The sequence below is a fragment of the Oreochromis aureus genome, linkage group 22, assembly GCF_013358895.1.
Source record: "Oreochromis aureus strain Israel breed Guangdong linkage group 22, ZZ_aureus, whole genome shotgun sequence".
Classification (NCBI taxonomy): Eukaryota; Metazoa; Chordata; class Actinopteri; order Cichliformes; family Cichlidae; genus Oreochromis; species Oreochromis aureus.
Window position 1 is genome coordinate 3,846,093 of NC_052962.1, and position 27,985 is coordinate 3,874,077.

Genomic DNA, 27,985 nt, shown 5'->3' on the forward strand with positions numbered 1-27,985 from the left:
TTCTATCGAGTCATAATACTTGTACATCTGTGTATCTGTATTCCTATACACAAGATTGTACAGTGCATGACTTGAAGTGTTGTTGTTTATATTTAGAATTTGTTGTGACATGACAGACTTGTAGAAACCTTTGTAAATACACACTTAAGTTGATTTTAATGAACAAGTTAGACAGCCCTGGTGCTGATAATCACTGTTTAATAGCAATTGCCATTGTGCTATGTGCAAGAATTAGCTCAACTATTTTGGTTTTGGGATGCTCATGGTTGATTCCAAGTTCTGATTGTTGTCTCAGGTACCTAATAAACTCAGAGCAAAGATTCCTATAGACTGATGGACTCATTTTATGAAAACGTCATCACTACCTCCATGTTTCATTAATCTGAACTGTCATGTTTCTTAATCATGGTAGAGACTTCACTATAAAATTGCATTTTATAGGAACTTCTGTTGAAAAAACACTTCATTAAGTTTTTTGTGATTTTGCTGAGGTTTAGGTATGCCTTAAACAAGTAAAGATGCAAAAATTTTGTATTTTACAGGCTCCAGGATATTAATGCTTATGTAATTTTTTAATAACACATGCACAGATAAAAGGAATTATGTTGAGTGATTACCACAGGAAACACTGAGGACAAGAGACAGAGACAAAACTAGAAGAGACTGAACACGAAACAGAAATAACACAATCATAAGCGCACAGAGAACAAACAAACTCAGAAATGCCAGGGAACAGTATAATCCTCAAAGGACAAGATGGTGAACTAGAACAATAAATCATCTCAGATCCAAAAGGAACAAATCACGAGTCAACAACAAAACTCAAAATACTGGGTCAAAGACCCAGGACCATGACAGTTAGACACTATGTTTTTACCATTTTTAGGGGTGAATACAATAAACTCAGTTTTATCTGAATTTAGAAGCCAGAAATTAGAGGTCATCCAGGTCTTTATGACATTTATGCAGTTTAACTAATTGGTGTGTGTCAACTGGCTTTATGGATAGATAAAACTGGAAATCATCTGCATAGCATCCATATAGCTGTTTTAGGACCTAATGTAAAGTTTCGATAGGGACCTTGCCCCACTTATCACATTCATCAGTTGTATTGTGGAAATAATGCTTCCATGTACTTCGCATCTTTCCCCAATTTAATACTCATTATTTTTTACTACTCAACAGGCACTCATACAGGTCTCATTCCTAATCAGCCTTGTTTCCATAGGAACCTCTGCCACGGGAACGGCGACAACGCCAGTCTGCAATGCAGAAAAAACCAAAAGCCGATGACACGAGGACTGAGTGCACAACCTGCAAAGGACCAGGCGACAATGAAAACCTTGTGAGGTGAGGTAATGCGTGTGTGTGTGTGTGTGTGTGTGTGTGTGTGTGTGTGTGTGTGTTTCAGAGGTTATTACTCGTGTGTGTGTGTGTGTGTGTGTGTTTCAGAGGTTATTACTCGTGTGCGTGTGTGTGTGTGTGTGTGTGTGTGTGTGTGTGTGTGTGTGTGTGTGTGTGTCTCATGACGCAACTATATCATCCTGATGATTAAAGTTCAGTCTTCATTAGGCTCCGGCTGCCTATGCTCTGCAGAATGAGGGGGTTGACGATTTCTTCTCTATAGGCGCTCTATATTGACCTGCCACATACATTTGCACAGTTCATTAAGGCATAATGAACAGCAGAATTTCTTCTACCCCTGATGTCAGGTGTCTAGTAAACAGAATTCTTCTTGGCATTTGGCATTCTGTGAAAAAAATAATTTAAAAAAGTTGGTAATAATGGGGACCTTGTCAGGACATTGTCCTGTGATGAAACCCTCAGTTTTTTTTCCAATTATTCAGACTTCCTACTGAACACAGTTCCCTTCATGAACATTGTCTTGTTGCTCTAGAGTGCACATAGACTTGTAACTTTAAGCACCTTATCAGTTTTTAAAAGGTTATGTTGAAATATAACTGTAGCCATTCTCTTGTAAATTCAAAGATGATGCATGAAGTCACTCGTGTTTTTCATTCTTTTTTGTAAAACATCTGTCCTAATCTGCGGGTGTTTGTTTGTTTGTTGGTGCAAAATCAACATTTGCTTTTTTTCAAGCTTTTGGATAAATTTAGAAAGGGGGTCTTCAGCATTAATTCCTTAATTTTGCTACAGTGTTATTGCAGTAACTAAATTATAAATTCTCATCTCTTCTACTTATCTCATTGTTTCAGTTCCATCATTGATTTAAGTCATTCAACAAAAGCTTGACACTTAATGGTCTCTAGTGTGTACCGCTCTTCTTTTTCTTTACTCGGTATAACTAATGTGGATAGTATGAATCACTATGTGTTCTAGAATTCCCTATCTTCTTTTCAAGATCAGACAAATAGTGAAGCAACAAATGCACATCCTTTAAATTTAAAAAAAAAAGTGCAGAATTCTATTTTGACTATTAAATACACCGATGAGTGACAGGAAACAAAGAAGAGTACAAACACTTTTTCGGTGTTTGGATTCTTGTGAGTTGAAATAAAACCACTGTGTATCTTCCAGTACTTGTACTGGGTTGATTCAGGCATCTTATTATTAACTAGAGTTTTATTCAACAGTTTAAATCTTTAATGTCTTTTCTTTTGCAACAGTCTACAAAGGAGTGTCTGTAGTGTAAAGTATCAAACCAATGTAGAATGAATGTTACAAGAATTTACACTTTTTCATTCACATTGAAATGTCAAATACCTTTTCAGGACCAGTGTCATTTTAACAGATTGGAATGAAAAGGTCAGCACTTAAATACTAAAGTATTTGTCTGTTATTTTTGGTGCTCTTGAGGCAGCATTTGAGTTTCAGGGGTTCTGGTCGGGGTGTGAGGTGTGCTGCCCTGACTCTTTCTATCTTTGCATTGCACAGGTTGTGAGAGCTGGGGCAGCTACCTCACCTCCCATAAGAACTCGGAACAGATGACCGTTGGCTTAGAGAGAGAGAGGCAAATTGAAGCATTTGAAGAATGGCAGTCAAGTCAGACTGAAGAACGAGACCATCACGCCGCCCCACAGCCACCTCTGATCCAAACTGGACCAGCGAAATTGAGCAGATCTGTGTGAATCTAAAACATGGAGCCCTACATGATGAATTGTTGTCAGCCACAGTTATATTTTATTTTATTACTATATTTTTATTAGTGTTGGACTCTCAACTGCTTGCACATATGACCATTAACTTATCTTATTATTTGGACACAGCTGCATACAGCAAGAAATGTTAGGATTGAAACACTTTTGACGACTGACTAAAATACATGAGCAAAAAAAAAAAAAAAAAGAAGTAGAAAGTGACAGAGCTTACTATTAAGCCACCTGAAATTAACATTTGTAATACATTTGAGTTATCTTTAAAAGTTTCATGAAATATTGTCATTACTTCTTCAATGTGTGCTGTATTTCCTTTGAAAATTGTTTTAGATTAGCATTAGACAGTAACCGTGAAACATGAACACCCGCATTTGCTCTGTTTATTAAAAAAAGCAATTTAATGCAAAGTTCAATTGCCCACTTTGTGGCTTCTTTAAGATTGATTTCAAGTATAATTAGTCCAGTAGTATCAAGCTTTTTGAATTAATAAAGCAGCTAAGTTTGTTTGGTTTAGCATTCAACTTTGTAAGAACTTCTTAAAGGAAGTCCTGCAGTAAGCTGAATGTGCTGCTGTGGAGCAGTTTAGACTGTCCCAACATAACCCTCTCTATGCCTCTAGGCACACTTCTGAAACCAGCGTTTCAACATGCTTTGCTTTGCTTCTACTCTGGGGTGCCACACATTTGACCTGCCTGTGTGACCTATCAGTTCTGGTCAATGGTGTCTATTATTAAATTTGGTTAACTGGAAACATTCTTGAACGTAGGCTTTTCTAAAGTTGATTGTTGTGTTGAATACTGATGAATACTGAGGAGAACAAATATTAAGAAACAGGATTATTATGTACAGAAAACGCAAAATTTCTAGTACACAAAGTGTCTGTTGTATCAAGTAAAGGAGTAAAGTAATCAACTGTGGTAAGCAGCTGTAGTCGGAAGGAGCTAGTGTAGTTAGCAGTAATAGCACTTAAATATTAGTCCTAATGTCTTTAGTGTCTTTAATGTCTTTACACATTTAGAAGTCTTCCTTTGTCTCATATCTTGAAGTGACAGTTAAACTGACGTCCTCAGAAAGAAGTGCAGCTTTGTTTGCATGTCTCTGGTGGCCTGAAGTGCTGTCAAAACAATATCTTATTGCTGCTCTCTCAGGGCTTCTGACAAGTGTCAGATTCTGCCCTCAAATGTCACTCCATTGCCTATTTGGGGCCATATATGCATGCTTTTGAGAACAGTTACTGCAGTTGCAGGCATTTTACTGCCGTTTGCTTTTTCCAGAGTTTGTCCAGAAACAGCACCACATGGAGTTTTCTGTTGGGATAAGATTGTAGAATGACCTGCTGACTCCTGACCAGTCCTTATCCCATTACTCCTAGTCTCCAAGTCAGTCTCAAAGACTACAAATCAGTTCTACAGTGCATGGCTATATCAGATCTGTACAATAATTTCAAACTGAAAATTAGTGATGTTGTATTGTCGCTTTTGAATTACAGGTAGCCATTTAGTGTGATGCAGTGTACAGTATTTATTAAAAAGGCCAAACATGTCTTCACTTTGTGCCAACATACTTAATTGTAGTAATCTTAAGCTTGTGTTGCCGAGTTCGAACTCTGATTTGTGACGTGTTCGAGAAGTGATTACCATATTTTCTTTATATGGCAAACATTTGTTTACAGATGTGCTTTTAAGGGATTCTTTCTGATTAATTGTGTTTTGTGTTACTGTCATTCTGTATGAAGCAAGAATGTGAATGTTGCATATGTATTTGTATATGTATATGAAGTGTTTCCTATGGTCTATAGCTCTTGAAAAATAAGCAGAGCTTTAATAAACTCTTGACTTTTTCACCTTATTGTTGCCATGATAAATGACTGTCAGACAGTTAATTAATTGTTGTAAAGCTGCAGCATGGTGGTCCGTTTGTGAATGTAGTGCCCTCTGTCATCTGTGATTTATCGCCTGTGAAGGGGCCTTCTTGGTGGAGGTGGGGGCAGAGGAAATATTGCTTCTTAGCCTACGTAAAGTTTCAACAGATGTGGTTGATTGTGTTATTGCAGTCACAAAATTTTTACAAAACAAAACACAGACGGTAAAAAAGCAAAAGTAACTAAAAACCTTCTATTTGCAGGATATTAATGTTTTCTTCTTCAGTTTTCATACTACAGCAAATCGTCCACGTTCCACATTCAGGTCCGTGGTGGGATAAGCCGAACAATGAGAAAAAAAAAAAGATTAAGAACAAAAGACACTGAAGTCAGCCTGAAGTAAATAAATTTGTTACTAACTGTACTAAGAGTTATTAACTGTAACATAGCATACATGTTATTAAGCCAGCTGATATGTCTTTCAGTAATAGGATGTAGATATGTCATAGGCCTCAACGTTGGCTTATAAGTGAATGTTTTCATTACGGAGCAGTAAGTCAAATACACTAGGCCACTAGAGAGAATACAGAAATGTGTGAGAACCCTGGGTGAAAAGATGGACATAGCCACTATGACAACATTCTTTGATTTGTAAAGTCACAAAAAGTTTAAAAAGTTTCAAAGCCTACAATATAGTGTCTGTGAAGGTTCTCAGTCATCCAGGTCATCGTAGTCTAAGGAGCTTGGAAAGAAAAGCGTCTGGACTTCTTTAAGTTGCTTAAAGATGTTTCACCTCTCATCCGAGAAGCTTCTTCAGTTCTAGGGTCAAATGGTGGAGAGTCCCAGATTTAAGCTCTGTGGGAGTAACCCACCGAGAGGGACAATGGACCCCCTAATGATCCTCTACCTAATCACATGAGCCAAGTTGTGAAGATGGGTGTAGGTCACAATCAGCCAAGGTTTCGGGTGAGCTCATTGTGAAACCTAGCCCCACCCTATCATGTGATTTCCTGAGGTCGGATGGCCCAGGATGTGAGTGGGCGTTAAGACGTCTGGGAAGGATCTCAAAACTGGATTATAGTTAGCAGACAGTTAGTGTCGTAAACCACCGCCTCTGTTCAAAGATGGTCGCTCACAGTGGACATAAATGGCTTCTTTTACTCCTCTTTCCAACCATCTGTCCTCTCTGTCCAAAATGTGAACATTGGCATCCTCGAAAGAGTGACCTTTGTCCTTTAGATGCAGACAAAACTCCTAAACACAAACTTAACAATGTGTTGTATGCTGTACAGTGCAGCAAGGAATGCCCAGACCTCTACATTGGAGAGACCAAACAGCCACATCGCAAATGTATGGCACAACATAGAAGAGCCACCTCCACGGGACAAGACTCAGTGGTCCATCTGTATCTAAAGGACAAACACTGCCTTGTTTGGACACACATAGTTGTTAGTCACCCAGTGCTGTGGAAAAGTGGTTAGTGCTACTGCCTCAGAGCAAAAAAGGTTCTTGGTTTGAACCCTACTTGGAACCATTTTTGTGTAGTACAGGTATTGCAGCTTTCACACAGAATCCAGTGAACATGTTAATTGGTGCTTCTAAATTGTCTGTGAATGAGCTGTATGAATGTTTTCCAGACACCTGCATTAAAAATGCTTCAGCAGGCTCTAGTAGAACAAACTGGCTGAATCAAAGCATTTCATTTACAGGACCTACGTCCCTTCCTCCCTCCATGCATGTCTCTGTGTTTGAGAGAATGTATATATAAAAAGACTGCCTACAGGGAGTATGGGCAGTCTTTATCTTTCAAACTTGTGTCCTCTACCAGAGGTTTGGAAGCTTGAGGGTTCTGCATGGTATGTTACCTGTTCCTAGACTGTGCTCTTCTCTGGACAGATATCTCAGCGTCACTTGCCCAGCTTGGGTCACTGCCCTGCGTTCTCTGATTACCACAGGGACCACTGTTGCCTTTACCTTCCACATCTTGTCGAGCTCCTCTCTTAGCGCTTGGTATTTCTTGAGATTCTTGTGTTTCCTGTTCCTTATGTTGCTATCACCTGGTATGCCTACATCTATCACTACAGGCTTCTGCTTGTCTGCCACTACTATGTCCAGTTCGTTAGCCATCACCAGTTTGTTCTTGTGTTTCTGGAAGTGCCACAGGATCTTAGCTTGGTCATTCTCAACCACCGTAGGGGGCGTCTCCCATTTTGACTTCATAATTTTAGGGCCATACTCAACACTATGGTTGTTGTTCCTGTGTACTATGCCAGCCGCTTAGTTATGGGGTTCCATATATGTGTGTCCTACCTGCTAGCATCTTGTACCCAGCTGTTATGTGTTGGACTGTCTTAGGGGGCATCTTTGCCTCATAAACAACCAGGGTCTTGCCTGATGTGGTAAGAACCACACCAGGCAAGACCCTGGTTGTTTCTTAACTGTCATGATTAGTTTCTCTGTGCTGTCTTTCAGTCTAGCTTTATCCAGCCATTGGTAGGATTTCTCAGTATCAGCCACTTGTTCTTTCTCCTCTTCTTTCTCAGGTTTCTGCTGCCTGAGGTATCCACTAACCATGTGGTGAGTTGTGGACCATTTTTTAATATACTCATTGATCTTTGTTGTCCTCAGTCTTCTTTCTTTGGCTTAGCATACAGTCTGAAGATGCAAGTCCAAAGACATGCAGTTAGTAAGGGAATTGCCTGTAGGTGGGAATGTGAGTGCAAATGGTGGTCTGTCTCCATGTGTTAGCCCTGCGACAGACTGGCGATACATGCATGTGTGTGTGTGTGTGTGTGTGTGTGTATATCCCCATACCATTGTTAATAAGAAAGAGATTAGCTACAGAGACCAAAAACTTTGGCTGGCTCCAAATGTGTTTATTTCTGCTGTAAAGATGGATGCTGGATATTTTAATATGGGAGTTTATGAGATTTGCATTCAGTTTTCAGTCACCCTCAAGTAGTTATTCTGCACAGTATCTTCGACTAGGTCGTGTATCTCTCTTGGACTGAAGGAAAAATTAAAAATTTTTCAAAAGATGCAGGATCTTATGTGTCACTTTTAAATGTAAGGCAAGGTGGGTTAGGATTTTTTTCACCAGTTGAAAGTATCTCTTGAGATATAGCTCATTTTGTAATGCTGCCATCCTGAATAAAAATAGAGAATCAAATTTAGTAGCAGACATTAACAAAATGTACTGTTTCTGCAGGAGGCTGGGCAGCCTTTGGAGTTCAAACAATATTTGGAAAAGATGTAAAGAGGGAAATTTGGGGTTTGAACAGGGTGGCATCTTTATTTTAGGCACCTCCTTCAGGTGAAACCAACTCAGCATGGTGAGCTTTAGATATCCCATCCATCATCATCAAGTAAAGAGTGTTTTATGGCAGAACAGCAGCCAGCAAACAAGAGGGGATGAGCACGAGGGGTAGAGGAATACAGAGAAAGAAAAGCTAGCAGGGAGATTCAAGAAAGGAGTAACCTTTGCGATCATGGGTGCATTCCCATTACTGCTCTGACATTAGATTCAGGAAGATGATTTAATGGTGGCAGTTTGTTTTTGCTGACTTCACCCTTTTCCCCCCACATTTAAAACAGAAAACACCAGAGGACTGGGGCTGTGTGGGAGGTGTGGCCAAGGAGCTAAAATCTATCAGTCCCTAGTTTCTTCCCCATCTGTTTGTCCTGTGACTTTCCCACTGTGTGGGCCTGTTGAATGCTCCCTAGAGTTGTAGTGGTTTCCATCTACTCCATAACTGGTTTGTGCTTGCTATCCAGTTAACTTCAGTGTTTGCCTTTTGCCTATTTAATCATTACATCTTGAGCCCCAAGGCCATATCAAAACTTTATATCTATCTAACTGATTCCTTCACCTCAGATTGGTTTGATGGATTTGCAATGTGCTACAAGGTCTTTGTATTTCTAGACGATTGTCTGTAGCAAATTTCAGACACAAGGACAACATATCTAATGTGAATTCAGTTCTTTTGTCGATTGATACACAGTTTAATGGGGCCCCCTGCTGCAAAATACGAAAATGTTCAGTCAAAAACAAAACACTAGGTGAGGGTTATATAGATCACTCCTGTTCCTCTCTTCCTATCTCTTCTATCCCAGCAGTGAATAAGCTGTGGTCTGATAAGCTAATAAAGGGACCTGATCTGACTTAGCTTTTCCATAGGTGCAACTTCAGCAGTCCATTCATTATTTCCTATCTTGTAAAACAGTAGCTCTATTATAATGTTGCAGAGACCAAATTGTAGATCAAAAAGTAAAAGGCTTTCTAAGTTCAGTAATCAACTCTGTTCTTTGGAAAGACAGTTGCACACTTTGTTATGGACGAGAGTTAATGGCTGAGTGCTTTGTGTCATATTGATTCCTGTCACATGGACTTTTCCAAGGTAATTGTGTTGCCTGATTCTGACAAATTCACTGCCTTGTTTCAGCCATTTGGGCTCAGACACAAACACACTGTTGCAAAGATTTGAAGTTTTTGAGGTTACAAAACCAATTTCAATACATGATTTCATGGTATTCAGCAGTTGGGTAGAAACAAGTATCAATACCATATCAGATTATGTGTTTTATCATCTTGTTTGCTGATCTAAGTGATGAATTTCTGTCATTTTCACTTTTCTCATTATTTTCATTTAGTATTTTGGGGGAGTTTAACCGTAGTGGTGCTGAATTCAAGACAAAACACTCCTGTTCTCACTTTATTAAACAGAATTCATGGTACCTTGTTTGTGGCCATCGTCCTAGGTATGTGGCCACACAGAGTGAATGCAGTCCGCTAAAAAAAACGAATGCGCTTACAGCAGTTCACCACCAAGAGGGACAAAAAAAAAAAATCAACAATCAAAAAAACAGTGACTGCAAGTTTTAATTTTTATTAACACATATATTCACTGTAAAGGGGTTGTGTGTCTGAAACAGCCTAACTGTGCAGTTATAGTGGTCCTGTTGGTTAAAAGTATTCCCTTTCACCCTACCCTAGTCTCATTTGACCATATGTTACGCTAAATTCAGTACCAAAAATGGATCAGGCTTAAGACTGGATTATACTTAAAATAAATATACTTTATAATATAAATATTTGCTGTGTGTTGGTGAAGGTATGAAGAGAAAACGGACAAGATAACTTTGGTCAGTAGTTTTAAACAAATAAAAAAGTGCTTTGTGTAAAATATACTTAAATTACCTCATTGCAATACACAAAACATTTATGAGAGCACATCATATTTTAAAAAACAAAAACACAATGTATAAGCTATATAGTAAAACATGTCCTTTTTAGAGTCAGTGTTAATGGAAAGAGAATAGTTTGATATCCAAACAAACATTGTGAAGTGGGCTTTTTATTACATTGCCAGTTATGATCACTTAGCTGAATCAAGCTGCTGTCGGCCAATCTAAGATTTTTGTCATAGCTTTCGCTTGGTCTGATGTGAACAGTATCTTATTGTGGCTAATGTTAGAAAAATCTGTGTAGAAAATACATGTATAACATTTTAACGTTTACTATTAGATCGTGATTATCAAATTTTGGCCACTGACAAGAACGGTTCAGGCATAGAATGTATATAAAACACATCACATATTAGTTTTAAGCTTTAAACTTAAGCATTTTGGCTAAAATGTTGTGTTTTTTTGTTTTGTTTTTTTTAACCAGAATTAACTATGTTTGGATGAGAGTTTGTCAATGAACCTAGCTAGGTTGCTTAGGAAGGAGTCTCTGTAAAATATTTTGCTAATTATAGCTAAGTAATAAACGTATAAAATTGAACCAAGGGTTTCTTAGATGGGATGAACTCATCATTAAACTTCATGTAATGTTTTGTCATCTGTGTCCTGATGAGCATGATTCAGTTTAGTTCTAATGATAAATCGGTGAATATTTCTGCAGGCGATATGATATGATATGATATGATATGATATGATATGATATGATATGATATGGAAGCGATGACACTTCTCTTTAAGAGATCTAGTCAGGACTGTGAGAGTGATTTTGAAGATGTGGACAAGATCAAATGTAACCAACTTGGATTTTGTGGGCCATCAGCCCCGCCTGGTGAGAACTGGTCTCTGGGGACTGATATGAGAACTTCAGAAAAAAGATTAAACACCAGATCAAAGTGGACATGAATCGCCAACTGAGAGCAAGACATGTAGCAGACAAAAGCAATCAGTCATGTCCCGTCCATCACTTCACCTCCAATAAGATTACATCAATCAATAATCTCTTATATGACTGATTGGATTTTGTCTGCTTCCAAAGTACAAGGGAGGAGGGGGGAACTACTCAATTTTCCCAATGATTAAAGCTGGGCCAAATTGCTTTGATAACATCAAAGACCTTGCTGTGGCTCTGTGTGTACGGGTAATGTTGGCAGGAGATAAAGGCTGATGCTTGCAGGTGACTGTGACTGGGAAGCAACTGAAAACGACATTCACTATGTGGATCAAACAACAGGGCCACAAACTGACCATTGTACAGCTGAAACCACAGAATGCAGGGAAACATAGAAGAAAGTGTCTATGATGTTGCACTCAGGTTTCTGGGCAAATGTTTTAATGATTGACCAATTAAATGTAGTTTTGGGTTGAAGGGGAAACAACAACTAACCATTAAGCCACATCCATCAGCGTAAATATATTTTAAACAAGACTGTATGTCTGCGGGTGCACATCTTGCAACAAACTGATGTGTTCTCGTAAACTTAGAACTAATCCATTAAAATTGCATGGGAGGGGGCAGCGGTTTGTGGAAGCCATAATCTTGCCCTGCTATCTTTAGTACAGTGGTAGAAATGGCCATGGTTCTGCCTAATTACATTTTACATGTGTGTGTGGTCTCTAGCCACATTTCCTAGAACTACTAAAAAGGCAATTTCACTAACACCAGCTAATAGCAACAAAAATAGTAGCGCTTATGCCAGAAGTTCAGGATAATCTCAACAACCCACTTCAGTATTGTTGATATTGGATAGAAGTGAGCTTCACTGACTCATTCACTCGTATTGGACTCCCTTCACAAAGTTTTACAGCCTCCTCCAGAGTGAATATGGCGACACATTTTGACAGCGAAGGTAAATAGTGGATTGACAGCATATACTCACTGCAGATAAACAGCGACCAGAGATGTTTGTCCTACAGCAGCCACTGCAGCAATTGGGAGGGGAAAGAAAACAGAATTCAGTTGACTGCAATCTACTGATATCCAGTGGTGAGATTTTACGTAGTGTACCCTTATGAATTTAGCCTTTTCCTAACCAGCACCTCGAATAAATATTACAGACACTTTTTTAATAATATTTGAATATTTGATATCAGTACATGAGCTAATACATTTCTGTAAGTAGACATTCCCAGTGAACTGCTAATACTGACGAATACTCAGGTACTTAACAATTCAACACAAAGCAGTTAGTAGTTAGTTCCATTCACTGCTGTCATTCACTTACTCATTAAAAGCATATTAAAGACCACAAATAGATTTAAGTAAAAGTAAGTATGTGAATATGTTACATGACCAAAGGAGATTTCAGATGTCTGAAATGATGTGACTATTATAAGTATACAACCTTTTTTGTGTTGTTTTTTTGTTAATGGCTTGCACATAACAGAATTAGCATGTATTTTGTTCCATGTTGACTTTAAATGGAGCTATTTAAGAATCCGTAACTGTAACTGCGTGTATGTTCAGTATAAGCTGTGGGGGAAGACCAAGCAATTTTATCCAATTTACTTGGGTTTTTTAACATGCAGTTTTTATCATAGTGACTCCTGAAATTGAAAACGAAATTATACCTGGAGGTGTTACCAAGATTAATGCTGAGTTTCAAAACTTTGATATTTGAAATGAAAATGTTAATTAGGAAAACATATCTTATACAGACATACTTGTTAAGGTGACATAACCAAAATAATGTATTGATATTAGGCAAGTAGGAAATGCAGTTGTTGGTTTGTGAAATTGTAACTTACATTCCACTACCACACATTTCCAAGTAATCATCACACTTGTTGAAGGTTGCTTTTAATAGGTAACTAACATGGAATGAGATAGAAAGAGACACTTTGTTTCCAGGTAAGAAGCTGCAACATTAAGGACAATATTTACACTGTTGCCTTCAAACAAAGAAGAATGTCTGAGGCGTGAAGCAGGATTAATTCTACCATTATAATTTAGTATGCTAATATGTTAAACATCAGTCAGTATTACCTTATTATGGGGTTATTAACACAAGTTAGTATGTGAAAATTCTAATGCACAGATTGTTTTTCTCTAGCTCAGGATGTAGAGCAGTTCATCTATAAAGGTTGGTGATGGCTCCTATCGGTATGCCAAATATCCTTGAGCAAGATAATAACCCCAAGCTGCTCTCTGATGCATTCATTGGAGTATGAATGTGTGTGAATGTTAGATAGAAGGCACTTACGTAGAAAAAAAGCATAGAAAAACGTGCGTGTGTGAATGAGTGTGAATGGGTAAATGAGGCAAGTTGTTTAAAGCACTTTGAGTGCTCATGAGGAGAAGAACAGTGGTATATAAGAACCATTCCATTTACCATTCAGTCCATGTTAGGTCATCATATTGCTACCAATATAATACTAATTGGTTTTTCCTCACAGGCATGTATTTGTTTTCACATTATTACCCCCAGTTTCTGGCCTGTTTAGTATCTAGTTAAATAAATTTCAATCTAATATTACTGTAGCTATAACTTTCAATTCATTTCAGTTCAATTTTATTTCTTTAGCGCCAAATCACAACAACAGTTAGGTTGTTAAGTTAAAGACCCCACAATAATACAGAGAAAACAGAGAAAAAAATCCTATGGTCCCCCGATGAGTAAATGCTTTGGTGACAGTGGGAAGGAAAAACTCCCTATCAACAGGAAGGAACCTCCAGCAGAACCAGGCTCAAGGTTGACTCTGTCTCCTTGAGCCTGGACTGTATTTAACAGGGAGTCATGAACAGGGAGTTCACGGAGTTTTAGGACATACTGACAATAATGAATTACAGTAGTCCAGCCTAGAAGTAATAAATGCATGAACTAGTTTTTCAGCATCACTCTGAGACAGGATATTTCTTATTTTAGAGATATTGCGCAAACATATTTGTTTAATACGCACATTGAAGGACATGTCCTGGTCAAAAACAACTCCAAGATTCCTCACAGTGTTACTGGAGGCCACTTGGGAGGTAATGCTATTGAGAGATACATCTGATTAGATATAGTATTACTCAGATTTTTAGGGCCAAGTACAGCAACTTTAGTTTTATTTGAATTTCGAAACAGAAAATTAGCGGTCTTTATGTCTTTAAGACATTCTTGCAGTATAACTAATTGGTGTGTGTTGTCTGACTGCATGCATATATAAAGTTGGGTGTCATTTGCAGCGAAAATGTTTGTTATGCCCTCGAATGATACTGCCTGTAGGAAACATGTATCATGTAAACAAATTTGGTCTTCGCACAAAACCCGGCGGAACTCCTTAATTAATCTCAGTATAGTGAAAGGGAACTCTACGTTTACATTTAAAAAATGGGGTCTATTAGATAGATATGATACAAACCACTGCAGTAGCTTTAATGTCTACAGCATGCTCTAATAGTTTTCCAAAAATATTATGGTCGAACGCTGCACTGAGGTCTAGCAGGACAAGCACAGAGATGAGTCCACTGTCAGAGGCCATAAGAAGATCATTTGTAACCTTCACTAAAGCTGTTTCTGTGCTGTGATGAGCTCTGAAACCTGACTGAAACTCTTCAAATAAGCCATTCCTCTGCAGATGATCTGTTAGCTGTTTGACAACTACTCTTTCAAGGATGTTTGATATGAAAGGAAGGTTGGAGATTGGCCTATAATTAGCTAAGACAGCTGGGTCTAGAGATGGCTTTTTAAGTAAAGCTTTAACTACAGCCAGCTTGAAGGCCTGTGGTACATAGCCGATTATTAGAGATAGGTTGATCATATTTAAGATTGAAGCATTAATTAATGGCAGGACTTCTTTGAGCAGTTTTGTAGGAATGGGGTCTAAAAGACACGTTGATGGTTTGGAGGAAGTAATTATTGAAGTTAACTCAGAAAGATCACTACACAGAACAGTAGAGAGCTAAAGAACACTACACACTAACTATACAAGACAACAGATTAACTACACACTCCAAACACGCTAAACGTCACTGTCAAGAGTTTATTTTTTAATAAGACATTCTTCAGGCTGAATAAAGACACTCAAACAGTTAGAATGTAATAACAGCAACGTGCACGGGTGAGAACTCTGACGAGACTCACACCGAGTGCAGGCGATGGCTCTTTATTTATAGTTTACATCGTGTATGCAAATACGTCACATTTCCTCTTTTACAACTTCCTTTAAACCAACAGTTGTATATGTGTGTGTGTGTCTGCTTCTTTCTAAAAGACGTGGCGCTGACTTAATCTTTTGTGGTTAGGGAGTCGCGCATCTGTTTTCCTGTTGTGGTTTAGGTGCCTCATCCATTTTCTATTGTAGTCTGGGTGACCCGCATCTGTTTCCTGCTTAAACTATTTGTATTGCAGAGTTCACTGTCGGGTTGCATGACAATGGAGCAATACATCGAATCTTGTGACATGGGGAAGTACAGCAAATTCTGTGAAATATATAAACACTTTACAATATGCTTGAATATTAAAAGATAATAAAACAACGGATAAAAACACATAAAACATAAAATCTTTCAACATTCCCTCCTGTTGTTAATATATTTCACTCATACTTCATAGGCTTCAGTAGACAATCACTTGTTTGCACATTTTCAATTGCTACGTCATGTTAAGTACAAGAAATTCTTACACACAGTCTTCTTCTTCTTCAGTTGCTATGGGACTATAAGCTTGTGCCAGGAAGATTCCGGTTGCAGTGTCTTTAGCAACTTTCTTAATCAAAGCTTTGAAACATGGTACAATACAACAAACAATAATGGCCAACATCACTAGAATACTGCATAAAATGGCTGCTAATACTTTGATTGTGTCTGCCCACCCCCCAAACATGTTCTGGAAAGCCTCGTCTAGTCCTGACCATGTTCCTGCGTTTTCCTTCAGTTCAACTTGTAAATCTTGTAACATTTTCATAGTTTGTTCAAAGGAGCCTCCTGGGGCTGTATTGTTGGGGATGAATGTACAACACATATCTCCAAACATAGCACAGACACCCCCACGTTCAGCTAAAAGCATGTCCAGTGCCATTCTATTTTGGACAGTCATGAGTGAGGTGGCAGACAGTTGTTCTCCTAGAAGTTTCAATGCTTGGTTGGTCAGGTTGAGGTGGCGTTGTTGGTTGTAATAAACATAATTTATCCAAGCTACGTTTTTGTTTACTTGGATAATTGGAAGTAGAGAGGCAAACCCTGCGGCCACTTCACTTTGGGCCTTATATTCTCTTGGTATTCCTCTGGGCACTCCTATTGCGTCGATCCATGCCTTATTGCCTGAGTCTTCCACTAGGCTCCGGCGTGAGCGCGGGGAAGCGTGGGTATGTGTTTTTGGGATTTGGATTAATATTTCCTGGGCTAAGGTTACTATGCCACAGATTCCTGTCCAGTTAGCAGGCAGCCTTTGCTTAAGGGTGCCATTGCACAGCCACAATAGGCCAGGAATTGGTCTCGTCAGTTTTGGCACTAGTATACTTTTTATAGCTCTGCCCCAACGGCTGTCGTTCTTGGCGTGTTGTTCGGCGCGAGGTAAATAGAAGACCCCTTGTATATCTTTGGACCTAATATTGAACATACGGTTTCGTTTTTACAGTTACGCCAGTTTGAGTATTCATTACCATACCCAACCACGGACCATATTTCACTAGAATGTGTTGTGTCAGTATTGAAATGACGTGTCTTATTTGGATAAACAAAAGATACACCCTGCTTTTCTGGGACTCTAAGTCTCCATAGGCAGACCATGGTCATGTTATGGGCTAGTTCGGGCGGTGTGACCGGAAGTGTTATTAAGTTCTATATTGGTTCTTTTGGAGCACATGCACGCAGACTTGTATTCATTACTGTTTCTAGAGTTTGTAGTAGGTTTACAAGGAATGCCCTTTCAGTTTTGTTATGGGGTACATAATTATGCATTAATAGACAATCAAGCGGATGTACCTGTGTCATATTAGCTCCGCTATTACCTATAGTTGCTGACCAGGCTCCCCACCCCACCCCGTATCCGTCTGTTAATGAACCATTTGGGATAGGGTAGCCGACTATCTTTAATTTTGGGCGAGCTTCTGCACACACCACACAATTTATTCTATTGGCATCAGTAGCTGATGCATTAAGTTGATCATACCATGAGTTACCTTTTGGGGTTGTAGGTGTGATTTGTGGAGCGCTTTTTCACGACTTACTGTCTGTTTTGTGTCCGTTCATTACATGGGTCTGAGTCATTTGTTGTGGGCGAGTAACCTTTTGGACAATATGGATTACAGGGGTCATTTGTGCAGGCAAAATTCATGCTTACTATGGCTACTGCAAGAAACATCGAAATTACAAAAAGGAAGCATAATGTTATGATTGTCATTAATTGGCATTCCTCTGACCAGCATCGTCGTCGAGTCCTGTTGGAGACTGGGTCCTCTCCATCTGAAATGTCTGAATGTTCATTTTGCACATCTGTGTCAGGCATTGTTTATAAGTGTCTGCAGTAGTTACTTGAGTGATGGGTTGCTCTTCTGGTTTTGCAGATCGGACTGATCTCCTGTTACTCTACCGGGCAGGTGGGGCAAGGTCGGTGCTCGAGCTACAATGGGGTTTCTTCAGGTCGACCAAGTTCACCAGATCACCTAGTGTGTTGACTGAAAGCGAAAAGTTAAGAGGGCGGGGTGTACCCGATCTGCCCTCTCCTTTACTTACAGATCACTAGATGACAGGTGAACTGGCGTCTGGGCTTGTGTCCCCTTGTACTTTTTTGGTGTGGCTCTGGTGGATCCACGAAGGTTTTTCAGCGATCTTGCACGCTGTTGGCGTCGTTAGCAGGACCTGAAAAGGGCCCTCCCACCTCGGTGAGCTCCAGTTTTTCCTCTGGAGAACCTTGATCAGGATCCAGTTGCCTGGCTTCCACCTGGAAGAGACTGGAGAAGAATCACTCGGCAGTTGGTTGTTCAAAACTATGTCTTTATTCTCTAGCAGTTTTGTCATCCACTCTGCTAGGGTTGTTTCTCTAACTGACTTGTCTATTGGTTCACTGGTGATGGGCAGAGGGAAGGGTCTACCATGTATAATTTCAAATGGTGTCAGCTTCTGCGAGCATTGGGTTAACCTCATCCACATTTTTACTAGACCTATACACTCAGGCCATGGCCTTCCTGTTTCTTCCATGCACTTTCTTAGCCTTTGTTTTATTGTACCATTTGTTCTTTCTACTAGTCCTGCACTTTGTGGGTGGTATGAACAGTGATGTTTTATGCTGAATCCTAAAGCTTCTGAGACCTTTGATATGACCTCATTTACAAAATGTGTACCGTTGTCGGATCTTATTAAGCTTGGAATTCCGTACGTTGGAATGAAGTGGTTACATAAACACTTTGCTACTGATATTGCATCTGCTTTCTTCACTGGATAAATCTCTGGCCATTTTGAAAATACGTCTATAATCACTAGAGCGTATTTTGAGCCTTGACTTTCACTTAGTTCAATAAAGTCCATGTGAATAGTGTGAAATGGATGAGGTGGTGTGGGAAAATGACCTCTCTTGGGTCTTATGTTTCCCTGTGAGTTGTGCTTCTGACATATCATGCATGTTCTTATAAACTCTTTTGCTGAACTTTCAAAATTTTTTGTGTAGAATTGATTAGAGAGTATCTCTACCATCCCTCCTGTTGACACGTGGGTTGTCCCATGTGTCACTAATGCTGCTGTTCTGTGTAGGGACTTTGGTAGGATTGGTTTTCCGTTACATGTCATGATGTCGTTTGTCAGTATTGCACCTGCTTTTAGCCATGATGTTTTTTCGTTTTGTGATGCAGCTTGCTGTTCATCCTTTAATGCTTCTAAAGGGATCAAAGTGCATGATTCTAGGGGTAATATGTCATTTATGTTTTGCGCTGCAGCCTTGGCTGCTTTGTCTGCGAAGTTGTTACCGTTTGTAATTTCAGAATTGTCCTTTTGGTGCGCTGCACATTTACACAGGGCTAATTTTCTGGGCAGTGTTATGACTTCCAGTAGTCTTTTCAGTAGGCTACCGTGTTGAACTGGTGCCCCGGTGGACGTTATCATGCCTCTGTTTTGCCATATCTTTGCAAAATGGTGCACCGCAGCGAAAACATATTGGCTGTCAGTGTGGATGTTAATATCTTTGTCCTTGTGCAATTCACAGGCTCTTATAACTGCAGTTAACTCTGCACTTTGTGCTGAGTATGAGGAAGCTAGGGGCCTTGCCTCTATGACTGTGTCCACTGTGGTTATTGCATAACCGACACAGTTTCTTCCTGTTTTGTCTTTTGTTGCGGAGCCGTCTACAAAGACGTTTGTGAAGTCTGGCTGTGGTAGGCTATGTATATCTGCTCTAGGTTTCGTTTCCTCATCTAGCTTATGCATGCAGCTATGTGTGTCACCATCTGCTTCTGTCGGAAGTAGGGTGCTTGGGTTCAACTGACCACATTTCTCAATGGTAATGTGTGATTGTGAGAGCAAAATACCTACATAGGACAGTTGTCTTGCATGAGTCAGATAAGATAAATTAGCTTGTAGCAGTATTGAGGTTACAGCATGTGGGACTTTCACAATCAGTGTGTGTCCTAAAACAATATCTGCTGATTTCTTTACTGCTTCTGCTGCTGCTGCACATGCCTGTATGCAAGTTGGTAGACCTGACGCTACAGAGTCTAGCTTACATGAGTAGAATGCTAATGGTCGTTGTTTGTCTCCGAAAGCTTGTGTTAGTACTGCTTTCATGTAACCTAAGCCACCATCTACGTGTAGATGGAATGGTTTTTCATAGTCTGGCAGAGCTAGGACGGTGCCTGTCTGTAGGGCTAATTTCAAGTTTTTAAAAGCTTTTTTCTGCCTCATCTGTCCACTCTATTTTATCCTTTAGAGCTAAACTCTTTCCATAAATTAGATTCTGCAGGGGTTGGACCATGGTGGCGTACTCTGGTATCCAACCTCTACAGAAGTTACATAACCCTAGAAAACTCATCATTTGTTGCTTTGTGAGTGGTTTTGGGGCATTCTGTACTGCTAGCTTTCTGCTGTCTAACAGTTTACGTCCTTGCCCTGTCAGTTTATGACCTAGGTAGGTCACTTCTGGTTGCCAGAGTTGTAGTTTGTGTTGTGACACCTTGTGTCCTTGTTCCGCTAGGTGTCTCAGCACCTGTAGGGTGTTATTTTTACAGTCTGCCTGCGTGTTTCCGGTTACCAGAATGTCATCTACATAAAGTAGGAACTGTCCTGGAGCAGGCAGAGTGCAAAGAGACATTGACTTCTTCAGGGCCTCTGCGTACAATGTCGGGCTATTTTGGAAGCCTTGTGGCAGCCTTGTGTACGTGTATTTTTGGCCATCAAATGTGAAGCCAAACAATTCTTGTGACTCTGGGTGTAATGGCACAGAGAAAAACGCGTTTGATAAGTCTATTACTGAAAACCACTGTTCCTTTGGCGTAACTTGGTTTAGGATGGTATGAGGATTAGCCACTACTGGGGTATTTGTTCTGTGATGTCATTAATTGCTCTTAGATCATGCACTAGTCGGTATTTGCCAGTGTTTGCCTTTTTACTGGGAAGATGGGCGTGTTACAGGTCGTTTTATTTGTTTTTACTAGAATTCCTGCCTTTTCCATGTCTGCTATAACTGGGCGAATCCCAGCTTTTGCTTCAGCAGACAGTGGGTACTGTGGTTTCATTGGCCTGTGGTTTGAAGTGACTTTGACTTTAACTGGGTCAGCATCTTTAATGAGGCCTACGTCTGTAGGACCTGCTGACCATAATGATTCTGGTAACTTAGCAACATCTGAGCATGTTACGGCCGCTACTGCATGTCATTCTATGTCTTCGACCAGGAAGCACGGATTTAATGAGTCGTTCAAATGCGTGCTAGGCTGTACAGTCAGGATCCACCCTAGAGTATATCTCAGACATCCTGTTCTGCGACCCTGTAACCAGCCCTCATGTGTTTCCTCAGTTTTCTCATAGCAGTCATCTTGCATTCTTCTCAGAATCATGCCTAAATCTTTCCACTGTGTTTCGGGATTTTTAGCTATTGAAACATGTGGAGTGGGCATTCTATTTAAATCTCTGACTTTAGGTGGCTGGATCACAGAGCATACAGCATTTCCGCTTTTGGTCACATACAGATGCTGTAGGGTAAGTTTTGAGGTCCTAGCCTGTGTATTTGAGCATCATACTGTGGGTCTGGGCCTGGGGCTTGTTTGTACCTCAGTGTGTTATGTAGCTCGCTGCTTGGCATCGTTTCTGACGAGTGAGGTAAGTGACGTTTAGCTATTTGAAGTAATTTGTCAGAAACAGGGAGATCCAATGTCCAATAGTAATGTGGTTCTCCTTAGCCCTCATGTATGAATGCTTCTACATCTGCTAACATCAATTGTGCGTGCATGCCGTTATGTTGTGCACGGACGCCTATGTTTAGTTTTATCAGTGTGTCACGGCCTAATAGATTGACTGGGCAAGTTGAGTCAATAATGCACTGCATTTTACAGGACCTGCCACTGTCAACGTGTAAGAAATGCAGTTTGTTCGTTAGTGGCTTTGCCATGGTGTGTCCTGTAGCTGAGGTCAACGGCGTGCGTCTTGTGAGAAGGTGACGTCTGGAGGCGTGTCGCGTGAAGACAGTCATACACGCTCCAGTGTCACACAACATGGTTATAGGCTGGCCATTTACATGTATCACGATTTCTGGTTTATGTTCTGAGCCAAGTAGGAGCTGTTGAATGTTAAAACGTCTACTTCGGTCTCAGTGGGTGGTTTCTCTTCTGCTTTCCTTTCATCTAGTCACATATTATCTTCTCTATCCTGTCTCTCATGCCTTCTGTCACCTCTGTCATCATACTGTCTCTTTTTCTGTCTGCATTCACGTGCGAAATGTCCTTCCTTTCCACAATTATGACATTTCATGCTTCTTTCTTTGTCATCTCTACGATCTCCTACTCTATATCTTCGTCTACCTCGCCCTGTCCCCTGACCTGGGTGTCTGAGAGCTCCTGAAAAAGCTATCAGCCCAGTTTAAATCATCTATTGTAAAAATTCCTGTCTCTGCTCCCTCTTTCTTTTTGATTTGTTTGAATGCATGTTCAGCATATTGACAGGCTTCCACTAGGTTGCCTGTACCTTGTGTGATCCACTGTTTGTCTACCATAGTTCTTACTTTAGGGAGTAGGCCGTTTAAGAATGCGTTTTAAGTTGCTGTTGGTAAGCAGAATTTAAGTCTTCCGCATGATCTAAACCTGAGTTTTGTCTGAAAACCGGACGCAGGTGGTCTAAATAATCGCCTGGTGACTCTTGAGGCTTTTGTTTGTCTCACCAATTTTCCCGTAATTTGGTTTTGGGGCGAGCTGGGTGCGGACCTCTCCATGACTCCGTCTATTGCATCTCTGAGAGTATTTGACTGGGCTGGTATTGCACTGGTGCCATCCTGAGTCATACCTGTGTAGGTGCCTCGTACTCTGGCAAACTGGAGGCCTAACAGGTCCTGTAGAACCTGGAGCATTTCTCTGCCATCCAGTCTCCAGTTGGTTCTTATTAAGGTCACAGCATCAGCCCAAGGTTGGTAACCCTCTGATAAGGGAGGAACGTCTTTTAACACATTCTTCCTATCCTCTGCACTCCAGGGATGATAGGCGTGTATGATTCTGTCCCTGTCAGTGGGTGTCACACCATTGTCTCCGGGCGGGCCTGTGGGTCGCCCGTACCTGGGGTTTGGTACAGCTATCAGTGGGAAAATGCCCCCATCGTAAGGGCCTGGAGGGTCTACAATGCCTCCCATATCCCTGCCTGACGGGTCTTTCCCTATGCTTCTTCCTGTTCTTGTGGTGTTAGATAGGCGTTTAATGCGCGGATGGCTGGCCCATAGGGGCCCGATGGTTGTAGAGACGGGTTTTTTAGGTCAAGTGTTGGTAGTAATGGTGGAGCGGGGGCGGAAGCTTGACTAGGTGATTGGTAAGGGGGAGGTTGGACACACGCTGTGTGTGTCGTAGGCACCTGTTTTTGGTCTTTATTCTGTTGTTTGGATTGTTTTTATTTTTATTTTCCTCACGTCTCTTACTCTCCTCCTGCCATGGTGCGAAAAAATTCATGTACTCAGACATACATTGGTTTTTCTTTTACCCTCACATTTTCTATTTCTTCTTGTAAACATTTACCTAATTGTTGTACTGGTATGGGACTACATTTCCCTTCCCAGGTTAGACCTTTTAATTTATCAGGATTTCTCCAGTGGCTTGCACTTATTTGTCCAGCGCCGGGACATTTCTTTTCTAACCATTGTTCATCTGCTGTCAATTCTGGTTTTGTTGATTTATTTCCCATTTTGATTTTGTATTACTAATGTTATTAATACTACAAACAGAACTGTGTGACCTTCTCTGGTATTAGAGTTAGGGGAGGTTATTAAGGCAGCCTTCTACCCTTGTCCTAATGTCAAGGGCGGCCTTAATTTTATGCGATGAAGTGCAACCTTTTCCCTTCCTCACCAGTATTTCAGTCGACACAGGAAAACAATAGAAGTGGTGTAGGGTCCTACTGTCCCTCTTCAAATGACACTCACTTCCTCTTTTAAATACAAACAATTCACATACTGTGACAGTGTAATCCTATTTTAATTGACACTTTCCTTTTCCCATTTACTCCCGGAGTAAATTTGTCGACTACCAGCTTTTTTTTTATTGCTGGCTTGAGTCTCTTCTGGACTGCCAGTTTCGTCTTACAAGCGAGTCTTTTAGACTACCAGCTTTTTTTTTATTATTGCGAAACGAGTCTCTTCTGGACTGCCAGTTTTCGTCTTACAAGCGAGTCTTTTTTAAACTGCCAGTCCCTACAGGACGAGTTTTCCCTTAGAAAAGTGTCAATCTAAAGACGATTATTCACGATGTGTGTTTGAGTGTTAATATTCACCTGGTTATGATGATATAAGTGCCGGTCAGAGATTCCTCCTCGTTCCCCAGGATCGTGGACCTCTTACTAAGAACGCTGGCCAACCCCGAATTCACGTGAGTTGGTCTTTTCTCCTTCATAGGAAAGAGGCTGTCGACAGACTTCAGCGCTGGCTCTCCACGATGTCAGGAAACGACGAGGTCACTCCGTTGGAGCATAAAATTAGTTATAATTCGATGTCCTACATCCGCTCGAAGGACCAATTAAATGTCAAGAGTTTATTTTTAATAAGACATTCTTCAGGCTGAATAAAGACACTCAAACAGTTAGAATGTAATAACAACAACGTGCGGTGAGAACTCTGACGAGACTCACACCGAGTGCAGGCGATGGCTCTTTATTTATAGTTTACATCGTGTATGCAAATACGTCACATTTCCTCTTTACAACTTCCTTTAAACCAACAGTTGTATATGTGTGTGTGTGTCTGCTTCTTTCTAAAAGACGTGGCGCTGACTTAATCTTTTGTGGTTAGGGAGTCGCGCATCTGTTTTCCTGTTGTGGTTTAGGTGCCTCATCCGTTTTCTATTGTAGTCTGGGTGACCCGCATCTGTTTCCTGCTTAAACTATTTGTATTGCAGAGTTCACTGTCGGGTTGCATGACAATGGAGCAATACATCGAATCTTGTGACATGGGGAAGTACAGCAAATTCTGTGAAATATATAAACACTTTACAATATGCTTGAATATTAAAAGATAATAAAACAACGGATAAAAACACATAAAACATAAAATCTTTCAACAGTCACAAATCTCTTACATCTCAAAACTTGCTCTCTCTTTCTCTTCCCCCTCTTCCTACACAATCAAATGTCATGTTGTCATATCATTTTTTGATTGGTCGACACTGTACATTTTTCCACCAACACGAAAGGGCAGTTTTTTGGGGGGTTGGGGGGTTGTCATAAGCAGAGAGTACTTGCTAGCGCTGTCCTTAGACAGTGAACACGACGAAAGTATTCAGGAAAAAACGCTGCGTATATGTTGTTTATCATGACTCTGGTTTTACGTGGCCTATCAACACGATTTAAAAACTGGTATATATCACCTTGTTGCTTTGTCATCTTAAAGTGGTCATGTGATCGGCTTACCACGACTACTTTATTCTTCCTCAGTCAAACAGCAGCACTCATGCGATTGTTTTGCCCCCATAGCTCCAGGTGTTGTGCCAAAAAGTGATCGTCTGCCAGAAAGTGATTGCCACCTGTGGGAGCGCGCGCAGCTGCTTAAAGCTGAAGCACCCAGATTACTTACAGTTACTTCTGTGCAACTGATATAAGATGCGGTAAGCTGAAGCCAGCTTCAACCGTCTGTTTGTTGAAAAATAGTAACGTGACCGCACCGCATTTTCTTGTTAGTAACGGTAACGGCGTTGTAACGATAGAAATAGTAATTAGTTAGATTACTCGTTACTGAAAAAAGTAACGCCGTTAATCCCATTACTGGTTATTTATACAGTCGAGGGGTATATATACAAAACAAAAAAAGTGTACACAAAAATAAGAGAAAGGTACACATTAGAGAACAGGTTGCAAAGTGCTTCAAAATGGTAAAAAGAAAAGACTTGAGGTAGTGTTTATTGAAATTCCAAATGGCCTAGGGGAAGAAGTTGTTTGTCAGTCCGGAGGTGTGGGACCTGATTGACCGGAGGCAATGACCAGAGAGCACCACGTCAAACGGGTTGTGAGCAGGGTGCATGGGGTCACCTGTGATGGCCCTGGCTTTGCTGAGGATCTGGCGATGGCCTGCAGTGGTGGCAGAGGCCAGGTAATGATTTTGTGGGCAGTGCTAATTACCCTCAGCACAGCACTGAGGAGCTGAAGGACAGCAGCAGGAGCTTCTGGTCCAGGTTATTCTTCCTCAGGACATGCAGGAAGTGCAGGTTATTTTCTGAGCACCAGCGGGACAACTATGGTGGTGTCATTGGCGTGCTTGACAATCACGCTGGTTGGTGTGCAGTCATAGGTGCATAGGACATACAGTAGGGGGCTGAGAATGCAGTACTGCTGGGATCCGGTGGTAAGTGACAGTGGAGGGGACCACGTTGGACAGATTGAGGCCGGTTGGTGAGGAAATCTTTGATCCAGGAGCAAGTGGCAAGAGGAATATGAATGTGGTCAATTTTGGTGCTGAATGCTGAGCTGTAGTCCACAAAGAGCATCCTCACATAGCTCTTCTTGTTCTCCAGGTGTCTCAGTGCTCTGTGAAGGGTGACGGCATCCTCCGCAGACCGATTTGCTCTGTAAGCAGACTGTTGGGGGTTGAGGGAGGGGGGGGGTAGACAGTCTCTGATGTGCTGAGACACTATCCGCTCGATAGCTACAGCTACTGCTGTAGGTTCCTATGTTTTTGACTGTTAGGTCTGTTAGATCTTAGTAGTTTGTGTTAAACTGACAGTTTTATAGTTAATTACATTACACTACATGAAAAGTGTCATTTGGATGTGCTTCCTCTGCATATGATTCCTCATATTGAAATAATTAATGTCGGTCCCAATGCTGTGCCCTTAGAGATGTAGACTGTGCTTGTGTTGCTCAATGTTCAGTGTAAACCTCTGAAATTACCTGAATGTAGAGCTTTTGTCACAGTCTGGCTGAGGCAGACTGTATGTGTTTGCAAAAGAGGACTCAAACGCAGACCAAAAACTGAACGTGACGTGGATTTAACAAAAAACAAGCCGCTTATTGAGGCTAGGAAACAAGGTACAAACAAAGGGCATAGGTGAAACTAAACAATAACCTAAACTGGGTGAACTAAAACTAAACATGAAAAAACCTTAAACACGGTGAACCTGACATGGATACCTGAAGTTGTGACGTGGATGAGCAGACGACCTGACAAGGAATGACTGAAGACACACGGACTAAATACACAGGAGGATAATGAAGGAAAACGGAAACACATGGGGGAACAGCTGACACACATGAACATAACGACGTTACAAGAGGAGAGTAAAACTAAAAACATTGAACACAGGAACCCTAATAAGCTTAAACATACACTATAAACATCAAAAGAACTAAAACTCAAAACACTGGGTCATAAGACCCAGGATCGTGACAGCTTTCTTTTGCTGAAAAGGGTAATGAAGCTTATTTTGCTATCCATAGAGAAATGGAAATTAAAAACTGCTGCACTGTCACACATACAGAAAGGAAAAAAAGTACATCAGCAAGCGGTGCTTTAATTCAGAGATCTTCCACATAATGCACAACAAATATTACAAAAAGTGCACTCAAGTAGAGTAATTAGCGAAGCATCTGTGCAGTCGTCACAGTCTTGCTAAAGAGCCCTCCTGTGAATTTGAAAGGCCTTCAAGGGTCTCCAGCAGGGAAACTGAAGAATTTTCCCCTTCCTTTTTTCCTTAGTTGGAGATTCATGTGAAATCAATTGGCAGTTTGTGTGCAACAATAGGAATGTGCTCATTAGTGGAGCCCACACACTTTGGTCATTTGTCTTCTGTTCACTAGGGGGCTGGAGGGTACTTTAAATTCTCATTGTTTCCCTAGCAGATAGGCCAGCTCAGCTCATCGCACAGACTGTGTGTGTATGTCTGTTTGTGTGTGAATGTGAGAGACAGAGAGATCCACCTGCTTTGGCATATTTGTGCTAATGTGCAGCAGTTGTTATCTTATGTCTCTACAAATCAAAAGATGCCAATTATCTGTGACAATTAAATTTCTGCTATGGTTTTAGTAAATCTGAAGTGCCTAATGTTTAAATACCACAGTGTATTGAATCTGTTTCGTGGGTTTTCTAGTCTTGTGCAAGAGAGCAACATTCCATAAATTTAAGTGCTTATTAAAGTTTGGTTAGTCTCTATGTAATCCAATGCAGATGCTATCTGCATTGGATTATCCATC

At 40.6% G+C, this 27,985-nt stretch overlaps 1 protein-coding gene across 4 annotated transcripts in view; it reads left to right on the top strand.

Moving 5' to 3' along the window:
* The window catches only part of phf14 (PHD finger protein 14), a 161,586-nt gene that overhangs the window by 87,551 nt on the left and 46,050 nt on the right, over positions 1–27,985 (top strand). For 3 of the 4 annotated variants that reach the window (XM_039606105.1, XM_039606104.1, XM_039606106.1), the window contains one exon: positions 1,229–1,350. In XM_039606105.1, the coding sequence (XP_039462039.1) occupies positions 1,229–1,350 (122 nt within the window). Of the gene's footprint in view, positions 1–1,228; positions 1,351–2,895; positions 4,965–27,985 lie in introns of those variants that run through there. The other variant, XM_039606107.1, reaches the window with a different exon arrangement.